This window comes from Tamandua tetradactyla, chromosome 6, assembly GCF_023851605.1.
Source record: "Tamandua tetradactyla isolate mTamTet1 chromosome 6, mTamTet1.pri, whole genome shotgun sequence".
NCBI classification, from domain to species: domain Eukaryota; kingdom Metazoa; phylum Chordata; class Mammalia; order Pilosa; family Myrmecophagidae; genus Tamandua; species Tamandua tetradactyla.
In genome coordinates, this window is record NC_135332.1 from 138,770,022 (window position 1) to 138,782,752 (window position 12,731).

General features: G+C 36.3%; 1 protein-coding gene and 1 pseudogene across 8 annotated transcripts in view; both read left to right on the forward strand.

The window, feature by feature from the left end:
• NDUFAF6 (NADH:ubiquinone oxidoreductase complex assembly factor 6) overlaps nucleotides 1-9,234 on the forward strand; it is a 253,614-nt gene extending 244,380 nt beyond the window's left edge. For all 8 annotated transcript variants that reach the window (XM_077167255.1, XM_077167256.1, XM_077167254.1 and 5 more), the window contains one exon: nucleotides 8,401-9,234. In XM_077167255.1, the coding sequence (XP_077023370.1) occupies nucleotides 8,401-8,529 (129 nt within the window). In that variant the 3' untranslated portion in view covers nucleotides 8,530-9,234. The remainder of the gene's footprint in view (nucleotides 1-8,400) is intronic.
• Nucleotides 5,802-8,388, forward strand: LOC143688859 (vacuolar protein sorting-associated protein 26A pseudogene; annotated as a pseudogene).
• Nucleotides 9,235-12,731: the final 3,497 nt, after the last annotated feature.

Here is a 12,731-nt window from a genome sequence, read left to right on the forward strand (position 1 = left end):
AAAGCTTTTTAAGAATACAAATTGCTGGGGTCTTCCTACTAAATAATAGTGTCAGCATTGAAGGAGAATATGGTTCCTAGGGGAATCTGTGGTTTTAAAAAGTTCCCCAGGCGATTCTGATGTGTAGTCAAGTTTGGGAACTATTGTTTTCCAACATATAGAAAAATGATAATAACTACCAATTTTGTAGTAACTGCTATGTGAAAATTTGGACCATTTCGTACATTATTCCTAATCTTTGTAGGTTTTAATGAACTTTGATTTTTGATTTAGGGATTTTTGATAATTGAAAGGGCATGTGTTTTCCATTATGCCAAATATTTTCTACCTTCTTTCTTTCCTAAAATATATTTAAATGTTCATTTTTAGCTCTCAGTTCTGAGTGTTTGAAATCATTCTATTCTTTATTGATTGCTTAAAATAATACATTAATAATGTAAATGTTCAAATAAAATAAAAGAATATAAAAGAAGAAATTATGAACCTTCTAACAATTCTACCCTTCTAGAGATACTGTCCATCTTTTTGCTCTTTTTATGTACCTGCAATTACATATGTAGTTTTTGTATAAATGGGATATCAAGCATCTTTTTTACTTTAGTAGAGGTGTACATTTTTTAAAGAACTGTTTTTTATCCAAAGTTTTAAAAAGTTGATGTGTTTTGACCCAGCCATTTTACTTCTAGAAATTCAGCAAAAGGAATGAAGTAAATGTGAGTATGTAAGAAAGTTTAGCTACAAGATTGTTATTTATATATAGCAAAAAATATTGGAAATCAGTTTAAGAATTGAATAAATTGGCATATTCACATAATTGAAAATTATAATGCTATTAAAATTAATGTAGTAGAATTCTTAGATATGGAAAGTCTGTTATGATATATTGTTATAAAAACAGCTTACAGAACATTGTGAATCTCCCTTTTGCAAAAAATAAAAAAAAGTGTCTGTGTGTGTGTTTTCTCATATATATACACATACACGCATAGAGAACATGTGGAAGAAAGCACACCAAAATATTTTTAAAGTTTTTTCTTTTATTTTAAAAATTTTACTATTTGATAATACAAATGAATATATGCGTATGTATGTATATATATATATATCTATGTAGGTTAGAAAGCATAATATAATGAGCATGCATGAACTTACTAGTTAATGTAAGAACTAGAATGTTACCAGTAAATTGCACCTACTTCCTACTTAATGTGTTTTCCCCATCTCATATCCCCGACTCTGCCTCCCCCACCAGGGAGTCATCCTAAATATTATGTTTATTATTCCCTTGCTTTTTTCCCCAAAAAAGTTTCCCCCCATTTTATATATTCATAAACGGTATGTTTCTTAGTTTTGTTGAGCTTTATAAAAATGGGTTATTTTCAGGGTGCATGGGTAGTTCAGTGGTTAAAATGCCGCCTTTCATGCAGGAGACCCGCGTTCGATTCCCAGGCCATGCACCGCCCCTCCCCCCCAAAAAAGGGGTTATTTTCTATTTGTATCTTCAAGGACACACACACTTAATTGTTATGTCTCTAAAATTTATCCATATTATTGCATCTAGCTTTATATTCATTTCAATGCAGTATACTATTTCATTGTATAGATAGATTACAATTTATTTATGTTTTTTTGTCAAAGAACTTCTGAGAGGTTTCCAAGATTTTTGCTAATATAAAGCAAGATACTTGTGCACAATCAAGCTGTTGTATAAATATATGAGTTTAGGGTTAAAAGAAGCAGATGCTAAAATATTGCTAAAGAAATCAAATAAAACCTAAATAAGTGGAAGAAGACAGTCTGTGGTCATGGAATTGGAAGACTAAATATTGTTAAGATGTCAGTTCTACCCAAATTGGATTTACACATTCAACGCAATCCCAATCAAAATTCCAACAGCATACTTTGCAAAATTGAAAAAGCCAACTATCAAGTTTATTTGGAAGGGTAGGGGCACCAAATAACCAAAAACATTTTGAAAAATAAAAATTTAGTTGGAGGCCTCTCACTTTCCAACTTGAAAGCATATTAGAAAGCTGCAATTGTAAAAAACAAGTTGGAATCGGCTGTTTCTCCCTCTCTTGAAATGCTACCCGGCATTTCTGTTTCTCCCTGAAATGAAACTTTGCCTGAACTTCTTTGCCTCATCCTTGGTGAGTTTGCTATGTTTGCCTTTCATCTGGTGCCGAAACCCGGGACTGAGAGCAAGGTGACCCCCAATCCTCCAGCCTTGCAACCTGGGAAGCAGCAGGCAGTGGCAGCTCATCCCAGGCTTACTCCCAGATTCTTGTTGGTTGGGTCCTGGGTGTGGTTGACCTCTGTGTCTCTCCCTGCAGTCTGCAAGTCAAGGAACTCCTGGATCCACTCTGCCTTGCAACTGGGGAAGTGGCAGGCAGTGGTAGCTCGTCCTGGGCTTACTCCCCAATTCTGGTGGCTAGGTCAGGAATAAAATCCCAAAGCACTCCTCTATACTCACCTTGCAAACTCCACCTCTGATGACAGCCACACACCCGTAAAGGAAACTGGAACTTTACCCACCCCTGCTCGCCAAACTGCTAGAACCAGAGTCCTCCTCTCCCAGCTTATACACTGAGTCGTCCAGTCAATAACTCAAGAATATGTGAATGATGTCTCCCAATATGAGAAGGAACAGAAACTACTTTTTCTCCTGTCCCACGGCACCTCCAGTCACCCCCCAAAGTTTTCCCCTTAGGATGATTACATCCCATTTTCAGCCAGAAGCAGTTATAGAAAATGGACCATTGCCCCATTCCCCCTATTACCAAAAAGACTGGAATGTTAGGCCTGGAGGACAGGACCCCTTCCCCCATGATGTGACCTACCCATGGCAAGTATTTCAGAAAGCCTCTCCCACCCCAATCCGTGCCAGCCTGTTCTCCTTCACCCTCCAGCAGTTGCCCCCTTGTGATAAAACTCCCCTTACTCAACCTCCACCCTCTGTCAGTTACAACCCTGCATAACTTTCACCGATGGAAGGCTACCAACTCCCAAAAACTCACCTAACTCCTACCTACAACTTCCTATCCCCAAGCCATAAAAACCCTATCCCCTACCATCTCGAGGGATCTGTTTCTCCTTGAAACACTGCCCGGGTGGCTGTTTGTCCCTGAAATAAAACTTTGCCTGAAAAACAAGCAAACAAAAGCAGCAACTTGGTATTGGCATAAAAATGGACATAGTGAACAATGGAATTGAATTAAAAGTTCTCAAATAGATCCCCCAATCTGTGGTTAATTGATTTTTGACAGGCCTGCCAAGTCCACTCAACTGGGACAAAGCAGTCTATCGACAAATGGTGCTGGGAGAACTGGATATCCATATCCAAAAGAATGAAAGAAAACCCTTCTCTCTGCCCTTATACAAAAATTAACTAAAATTGATTAACGACCTAAATGTAAAAACCAGAACCATCAATCTTGTAGAAGAAAATGTAGGACACCATCTTCAAGATCTTGTGGTAAGCAATGGTTTCTTAGACCTTCCACCCAAAGCATGAGCAATGAAAGAAAAGATAGATAAATGGAACCTCCTCATAATTGAATACTTTTATGCTTCAAAGGATTTTTGAAGAAGGTGAAAAGGCAGCCTACTCAATGGGAGAAAATATTTGGAAATCACAAATCAATAAGGGTTTAATATCCAGGATATATAAAAAGGTCCTACAATTCGATAATAAAAAGACAACCTAATTTTTAAAATGGGCAAAAGACTTAACTAGATATTTTTCCAAAGAAGATATACAAATGGTTAAAAAACATATGAAAAGATGTTCAACATCACTAGCTATTAGGGAAATGCAAATCAAAACCGCAGTATCATTTCACATCTACTGGAATAGCCACTGTGCTGGTTTGAAAATATTATGTACCCTAGAAAAACCATGTTTTAATCCTGATCCGATCTTGTGGGAGCAGCCATTTTTTAAAAATCCTGATTCAACATTGTAGGGTGGAAACTTTTGATTAGATTATCTCCATAGAGAGTGTTGCACCCAGTCGTGGGTGTGGCCTTTTGATTAGATGGAGGTGTGACTCCATCCATTCCAGGTGGGTCTTGCTTACTTAGCTTACTGAACTCCTTTAAAAGTGGGAACATTTTGGAGAGAGTAGAGTTGACTCAGATGCTGACCCTTGGAGAACAGAGACACAGATGTTTGGAGATGCTTAGAGTCCAGCAGACATCACCATGAGGTGTTAAGTAGGTCAGTACCTGGAGAGAGCCAAGAGGTGAAAGCCAGCCCCAGAGAAGCAAAGTGAGGAATTCTCAAGGAACATAGGTGGAAAGCAGTGGAGCCCAGGAGCAAGGGACCAGCAGATGCCAGACACATGACTTTCTATCTAACAGAGGTATTATAGATCCATTGGCCTTCCTTGAATAAGGCATGTTTTCCTGGATGCCTTAGTTTGGACATTTTTATAGGCTTATAACAGTAAACTTGTAACTTATTAAATTCCTTTTTTAAAAGCCATTTCATTTCTGGTATATTGCATTCTGAGAGGTTACAGACAAATACAGCCACCATTAAAAAAAAAATCAGTAAACTACAGTTGTTGGAGAGGATGTGAAGAAATAGAAATATCCTTATTCACTGCTGGTGGGAATGTAGAATGGTATAGCTGCTGTGGATACAGTTTGGCAGTTCCTCGGGAAACTAAATATAGAATTTCCATATGATCCAGCTTTCAGCTACTCAGTATATACTCAGAAGAACTGAAGGCAAGGACGTGAACAGACATTTGCAAACCAGTGTTCATGGTGGCATTATTCACAATTGCCATAACATGGTAATAACCCAGGTTTCCATCAACTGATATGTGATATGTGTGTGTATATACACACACAAAATGGAATATTATTCAACTGTAAGAAGAAATGAAGTCTTGACACATGTAACAAGGTGGATGAACCTTCGCATTATGTTGAGTGAAGTAAGTCAGACACAAAAGGACAAATATTGTATGACCTCACTAATATGAAATAGAAAACTCATGGCATTAATATCTAGAATAGACTACCAGAAGATAGAACGAGGGCAGGGAATGGGGAGCTAATCCTTAATTTGTACAGAATATTTAATGAGGTTGATTGTATATGTTTGGAAATGGATAGAAGTGATGTTTGCACATTACAGTAAGTGTAATTAACAATGATGAAATGTGGATGTGATTGTGGTTGAAACAGGAAGTTTAGGGTCATATATGTCATTAGAAGGAAAGCCAGAGGATGAAACATGAGACTGTATAACAGTGAATCCTCTTGTGGACGATGAGTGTGGTCAGTAGTACAAATATAAGAATGTTTTTCCATGAATTAGAATAAATATACGATATTGTTACAAGGTATTAATAATAGGGGGGTATATGGGTAAAAAAAAAATAAACCCAAAGCAAACTATGGATTATTGTGAATAGTGATATATATTCTACCAATTGAAAAACAAACAAACAAACAGACGAACTAGGACATTATGCTAAGTGAAAGAAACCAGAACAAAGTACTACATACTGTTTGACTCCCTATAAATTTATACAGATGGAAAATAAAGTGTTTGCTCTGACAGAAATAGAATAGCGATTATGAAGAGAAGGGTAGAAGAATTGAGAGTGACTGCTCAGAGGTGTGGGGTTTTCTGTTTGGAGTGGTGAAAATGTCCTAGAATTGATTGTGGTGATGAAGGCACAACTCTGTGAACATACTAGAAGATTGTATACTTTAGATGGATTGTATGGTATGTGAATTTACCTAAATAAAACTGCTTTTTTAAAAAAAGGTGGTGTAGCCGGTGGCCCTGGGTCATGTGACAGGGCGGCGGGGTAGTGGGAGCTGGGACTGGGTGTTCTCCCAAGGGAAGAAGAGTAAAACTGGGGGGAGGGTAGGGGCACAGCGGCAGCACTGACAGTGAATTTTCTTGGAGGCTTTTTTGGTCCCATTTGTGATATCGATGTCCATTATGGCAGAAATGAAAACTGAAGACCGGAAAGCAGAAAAATACTATCTTTTCTATGATTGAGAATCTGTTTCAGAAAAGGTAAACCTAGCCTTTAAGCAGCCTGGAAAGAGGCTAGAGCACCAAGGAATTAGAATTGAATTTTGTAGGTCAAATTGAATTTTTCAATGATAAGAATAATACTCACAAATTTGTAAACCTAGTGAAAGAATTGGCCTTTCCTGGAGAACTGACTTAGAGAAGAAATTATGACTTTGAATTCATGCAAATTGAAAAGCCATATGAATGTTACATTGGCTCCAATGTCCACCTGAGGTACTAAAGTGACAATAGTGAGAAGACTGACAGACTTGGTAAAAGAGAATGATCTTACTGTTCACCAGCTTGCCACCTGTCCTAATGCAAACAGCTCTGTTGAAATGGAAGCGGGGGTTGTCTACACATAGAACTTCAATATGATAAATCAAAGTATCATTTAAAAGATGTGATTGTTGGAAAAATTTACTTTTTATTAGTAAGAATAAAAATCCAAGATATGGAATTACAGCTGATCAAAATACAGATCACAGGAATTGGACCCAGTACTACAACAGAAACAATTGCCAAATATGAAATAATGGATGGTGCACCAGTAAAAGGTGAACCAATTCCAATAAGCCTATGTTTAGCAGGATATGACCCAACTCCAACAATAGAGATGTGAACTCAAAATTTTCAGTAAGATGCTTTTTGAATCTAGTCCTTGTTGATAAGAGAGGAAGACAGAAGGTATTTCAAGCAGCAGGAGATCATTTTATGGAGAAAAATGCTTGAAAAACTGAGGAAACAGAGCGAACTTTAACCAGCACTTTGATTCTCTAGAACCACAGGCATCTGCTGAACAGCCTGAAATGTGAACTGAATAGGAAAAAACAAAAAAGTCCTGTAACTATTGAGATTAAAGTTCAGCAGGTTAAAGATGGTTCAGCATGTAGGGGGAAAGATGCCAAAACTCCATTTAAAGTAGTCTTCCTTTATCTTACAGTGCTGTATTTACTTTATGATATAACTAAATGTTCTTCATGTATATACATTTTAAAAAGTGCTTTGAGACACTGGAACTTTCTTAAGCTGCCCTTTTTTTTTTAAATTAACTATACTTTGATTTCATGATAAGCACTTAGATATATGTAAGCATAAACTAAAGATTTCCTGTGAGCAGACTGTTATTTATAATTTTGTTTTCTTTCTGCACAGTGTCGATTATAAATCTTTTTTTCTACCTTTTCATGCTAATGATTACTTCTTATTCATTACATGCAAAAAATTAAAATATTTTATGTTCAAGTAAAATTAGAAAACCTGAGTAGCGCTTATATTATCAGAAATTTAAAACAGCATCTCAATAATAAAAAAAAAGCACCAAATTGTTTTTACATAAGTTTGGGAAACACATACGGAGTGTTTAATTGTAGGTGCCTCTGATTCTACCTTTCCATGGCCTCCTAAATTTGTATCCTCTTAGAATCTATCATATGAATGTTGAATTTTTTTTCAAAGGGAAAAAAAAAATAGATGCTGAATTTGTTTGTATGTACACTCATATATTTATAAGTACATAGAAATATGTCTGGAAGACAGTAAAATAGTTTGTGCTTTCTTTTTGCTTATCTGTTTATTCGGAAGATTCTACAACAAGCATAGTCCCTAGTTGTGCACTGCAGAACTCTAGGGGGCGCTGTGTACATGGGCTAAGAAGACAGTGGTGCTTCTTAGAATGGCGTGGTGCAAAATTAAGTGGCTTCCCTGTTTAGTAAAAAGCTTACCAAAATGAGAAGCTATTCAAATAAAATAAAAATTGCTAAAATGAAAAATTAATAAAAATAACTGAAAAATAAAGGGCCTTCCCAGTGTCAGTGCTTTCCATCCTGCCCTCATTCCAGTGAAAATTTTGTCAGTTTTGTGTGATGGAGGTAGGAATAAGTGACATTTTCAGGGACTTATGATTATTCCCTCTAGTTGAAAATCATGTTTTCTAGAGAGTACAGAGACCCATTAAACTTTTTCATAAAATGTTTTTTTTTTTAACAGACCACCTCGTGTGGTATAATGCATTTCAGGTGCTTTTCATTTTCCATAACTGAATCATTCTTTTCATATCCCACAGAATGTAGTAGTAAGAACAGGGAAATAATAATTTCTCTAATTTTTGATGACTTAACCAGAGCGTTATAAATTCTGAGCAAAAGAAGCTTAATATTTCTTATACTAGATCAATAGTACTTTTACTAGTTTGATAGATGGAACTCCTAGGTAGGAGGCATATTTATTTTCTCTCTTTTAAAATTCACAGTACATAGAAGACCATCTTAGTCTAGAATAGCTTTAATCCTTGTAATTTCTTTTCAAGACTTGATCACTTTGTGATTTAGTGACCACTTTTCTGTTTTTTTCAGGTTGCTCTAGAGGACTATTTAAGGAAAATTCAACGAGTGGATTTTGATGTATTCCACCCAACTTTACAGCAGAAGAATACATTGCTTCCATTAGCTTTGTATATTCAGTCATGGAGAAAACGATATTAAAATTATTTTATGGCACTTGATATTAACTTATTTAGTTTTACAAAATTATACTGTTTAGGGTTCTTGTTTACAAATAAAAACTGATTCTGTTTACTTGAGAAAATGAATTTATTGGATGGGTTCAGGTAATCACAGAATTTATGAGAAGTTAGTTGCTGTAAGAATAGGGTGCCAAGACACTGCCAAGATTCTACCTTAAATACTGCTATTGGCATGACCAGCCCAGATCCTGTTTCCTGTACTGTCAAGTCAGTACCCAACGAGGGCGCATCGGGTTAGCTGTGGTTAGGTGGCTGGCCATGTTTCTGCCACCAGAGGGCAGGGAGAGGAAATGTCTTCCTCTTTTCCTCACCCCTGGGAAAGAGAGGGAGAGGGCTCATATAGCACAGAAGGTTTGCATACTGAGCAGCCAAAACTCTAGTGTCTAGTTTTTACAGCTGGAAAAAATGCATTTATTTAGGGGTCAACAAGGGTGGAGGTAACAGCTTAGGCATGGCAGTCATGTACTGAAGGCTTTTTATCTTTTAATCTTTACAATCCTTAAAAATGTATCCATGATGATAAAATAACTTATTTAAGGTTAGGCAGCTGTCCATGATAAGAGCTGGAGCCCTAATTTGACTTTTAGATCTGGTTGGTTCCAATGCTTTTATTCTTTTTTGTTAACTCATCTGTTTTGCTGTCTGTCATTCAGCATTATGATCATGAAGCAATAAAATTGAAAATTCATTAAGGGCTACTACATTTTTATAAACTAATATATATTGAGCTTTCCAGTGATAAATACTTTCATAAATATTTTCATTTGATCTTCTCAAAAAGCCTATGATATAAGGTACATTTTTGGAAATTAAAATTTTAAATTATAAAATGTAGGGGATGCAAGGGTAGTTCAGTGGTAGAATTCTCACCTGCCTTGCTGGAGACCCAGGTTTGATTCCCAGTCCATGGATTTCCCCCAAAACAAGCAAGCAAAACAAACAAAAATTCAACAAATGGTGCTGCAATAATGGGATATTTACATGGGAAAATACTGAAATGTGATCCCGCCATTCACAAAATATATGTATATAATGTATACTTGTATAAAAACCAAGTAGTTTAAGCTGCTGGTCATTGGCAGATCTGGAATCTGAATGAATCTCTGACTCCCAGGATTATGCCACATTTCCTCTTTCCTGCCTCTTCAGTGGTCTTGTATCCTAACCCACTAACACCTAGTGTACTTGCTCACTTCTCTATCCTATTTCTACAAATCTTCAGTCTCAGGTCTGAATTAGTGCCTACTTAGTGATGATCGCATAAAATATTACATCTTTGTAACTAAAATTCAACTGAGAGCTGCTTGAGGGCAAGAATATATTATTTCTTTCATTTTGGTATCTCCCAGTACTATGAACAGTTTCTGATTTAAAGCAAGTAGAAATGAACAAATGCATGATTGAATGTATGTACAATGTGGTTGTGTATGTTAGTGTACTGTTAGTTGATACTGATGCTGAAAAAATATCCTCCGGTTTAATTCTATGGCGTTAGAGACCTTTCAGCTTATCTTCAAAGACAAGTACAAGAAAATGGGATGTGTTTCCTCTTGGAATTCTGAATGGTCCAGGGTCAAAGAGTTCATTAGAGAGAGATCTTTTTTCAGTGAACATTGCTGGTAAATTTGGCAGCAATCGGCTGCTAAGCATCTTGCTTCCTCTCTAAGGGTCTTAAAAAAATGATTTTAACACTGAATTGGATTATTGGATTCAGAACCCAATTTACTCTTAAGCAAATAATTTCAAAATACTTTTGGAGCTGTTTTAAATTTGACACTTAGAGATTTGGATGAACTAAAGTTGCCAGCTTCTTGGACATGTTAAGTTGTGGTCTTACTTACTGACATTAAGTTCTGGAATAAAATATACCCCTTTAGATGGTGCTAACATTTGTTTTCATTTTTCAGATCTGTGTTCCTACATTAGGATATTTTTAAGGAGCCAGATACATTTTTCCAGCCATTGAAGATGTATGTCGATACTGAATAAGTAGAGAGCATGTATAACAAACATTAACTATAAATTACAGATTAATTGCAATATAAATTAAGTTTAATATCATTAGAAAATAAGTTTTGGGTAGTTCTCAAGCAACTGGCAATATTCTTTTGGTATTTAATAAGATTAAATTCTTGAGAAATTAAATTATTGTGTGAAATACAATAGTGTTTATGGAAGACTATCTGGGACAGGTGGTGTGTACTGCTCTTTCATGCTCTAATCTTCAGAGTGAAATAATCATTATTTTCTAAATGATAAAGTTGTCCCAAATATGTTAAGTTCCAGAACACACAGCTATTAGTACTAGAGATAGATGCCAAACCCACATTAACTCAACACCAAAGCCCCAAAGCCCATATTTTTTTTACCCTTCTTGAGATTGTAAAATAAACTGCCAAGTTTGAAAGCTCAAGAGCATAATTTTTTTTTTCAGGAACAAAGCATTACTTCATAAATTTCAATTACAAATTATGGTTAAAAAAAAGTAACTACAACATAAATTCCAACAACAAATTAGGTTAGAGAGAAGTAAAAGGGCAGTTAAAATAGATATTAAGTGTTGGCCATTGGGTGTATACAAAAGGGGCACTGTGCCTATTTGAATCTATTATGTACCCAGAAAACCCATGTTTTAATCCTGATCCAGTCTTGTGGGGGCAAGCATTTTTTAAAATACTGATTCAATATTGTAGAAAAAGAACTTTTGATTAGACTGCCTCCACAGAGATGTAGTGTGCCCATTTGTGTGTGTGAACTTTTGATTAGTTGGAAATGCGACTCCACCCATTCCAGCTGGGTCTTGATTAGTTTACTGGAGTCCTTTAAAAGGGGGAACATTTTGGAGAAAGCTAAGAGCTCACATAGCCAGAGAGCTTAGGAGATGAAGAAAGAAAACACCCCGGGGAAGCTGTTTGAAACCAGAAGCGAAGGATCCCAGCAGATGCCAGCCAGGTGCCTCCTTAGCTGACAGGGGTGTTCCAGACCCATTGGCCTTTCTTGAATTAAGCTGTCTTTTTCTGGATGCCTTAGTTTGGACATTTTTATAGGCTTAAAACTGTAAACTTGTAATTTATTAAATTCCTGTTTTAAAAGCTGTTCCATTTCTGGTATATTGTATTCTGGCTTAACAAACTAATACAGATTTTTTTCGCCCTCTGGACCCCCAAAAAAGGCATGTTCCTTCCATATACCAAATACATTAACTCTGTTACAATATCACAAAGCCTTAAAACATTTCAGTAACAATACAAATACAATCCAAAGTAAAACAGTACAAAATCTCATCAAAGTCAGCTACAGGAATGGCCTTTTCTAAGACAAAAATTATCCTCTGGCTCTGGACCTATGAAATTCAGAAAAAGTTATCTGCTGCCAATATACAAAAGAAGGACAGTTATAGGATACATGTTTCCATTGCCATAGGGAGAAATCAAAAGATAAACCAGGGTCACCAGACCCAAACAACTTTAAAAACCTGCTGGACAAACTCCATTGGATTTCAAAGTCTGAGAGTCACTTATTCTTGGGGCTTTAGAAAGTGGTCTCTCTCTCTAAGCCAACATGGCAAGTGACCTCACTGCTCTCCCCCCTCTATGTGGGACATGACTCCCAGGTGTGTGAACCTCCCTGGCAACGTGAGACAGAAATCCTGGGATAAGCTGGGACTTAGCTTCAAGGGATTGAGAAAACCTCGACCAAAAGGGGTAAGAGAGAAATGAGACAAAATGAAGTGTCAATGGCTAAGAGATTTCAAACAGGGTTGAAAGGTTATCTGGGAGGTTATTCTTATGCATTTATAGATATCCTCTTTTTAGTTTATGGTGTATTAGAATGGCTAGAGGGAAGTACCTGAAACTATAGGGCTGTGTTCCAGTAGCCATGTTTCTTAAAGATGATTGTATAATGATTTAGCTTTTGCAATGTGACTGTGTGATAGTGAAAACAGTCACTATCACACAGATAGTGAAAAACTGAAGCTCCTTTTATCTATGGTATAGACAGATGAGTAAAGAATATGGATAAACAGATTAACAATAACCCACAACCCTTGGACCAACTGAAATATTTCCATCACGTCCTTTTATTAAAACTAAGACTGACAAATGGGTAGCCACTCTCCAATTGATCATTTCTTATAAATCTATTTTTAACAGATTTAAA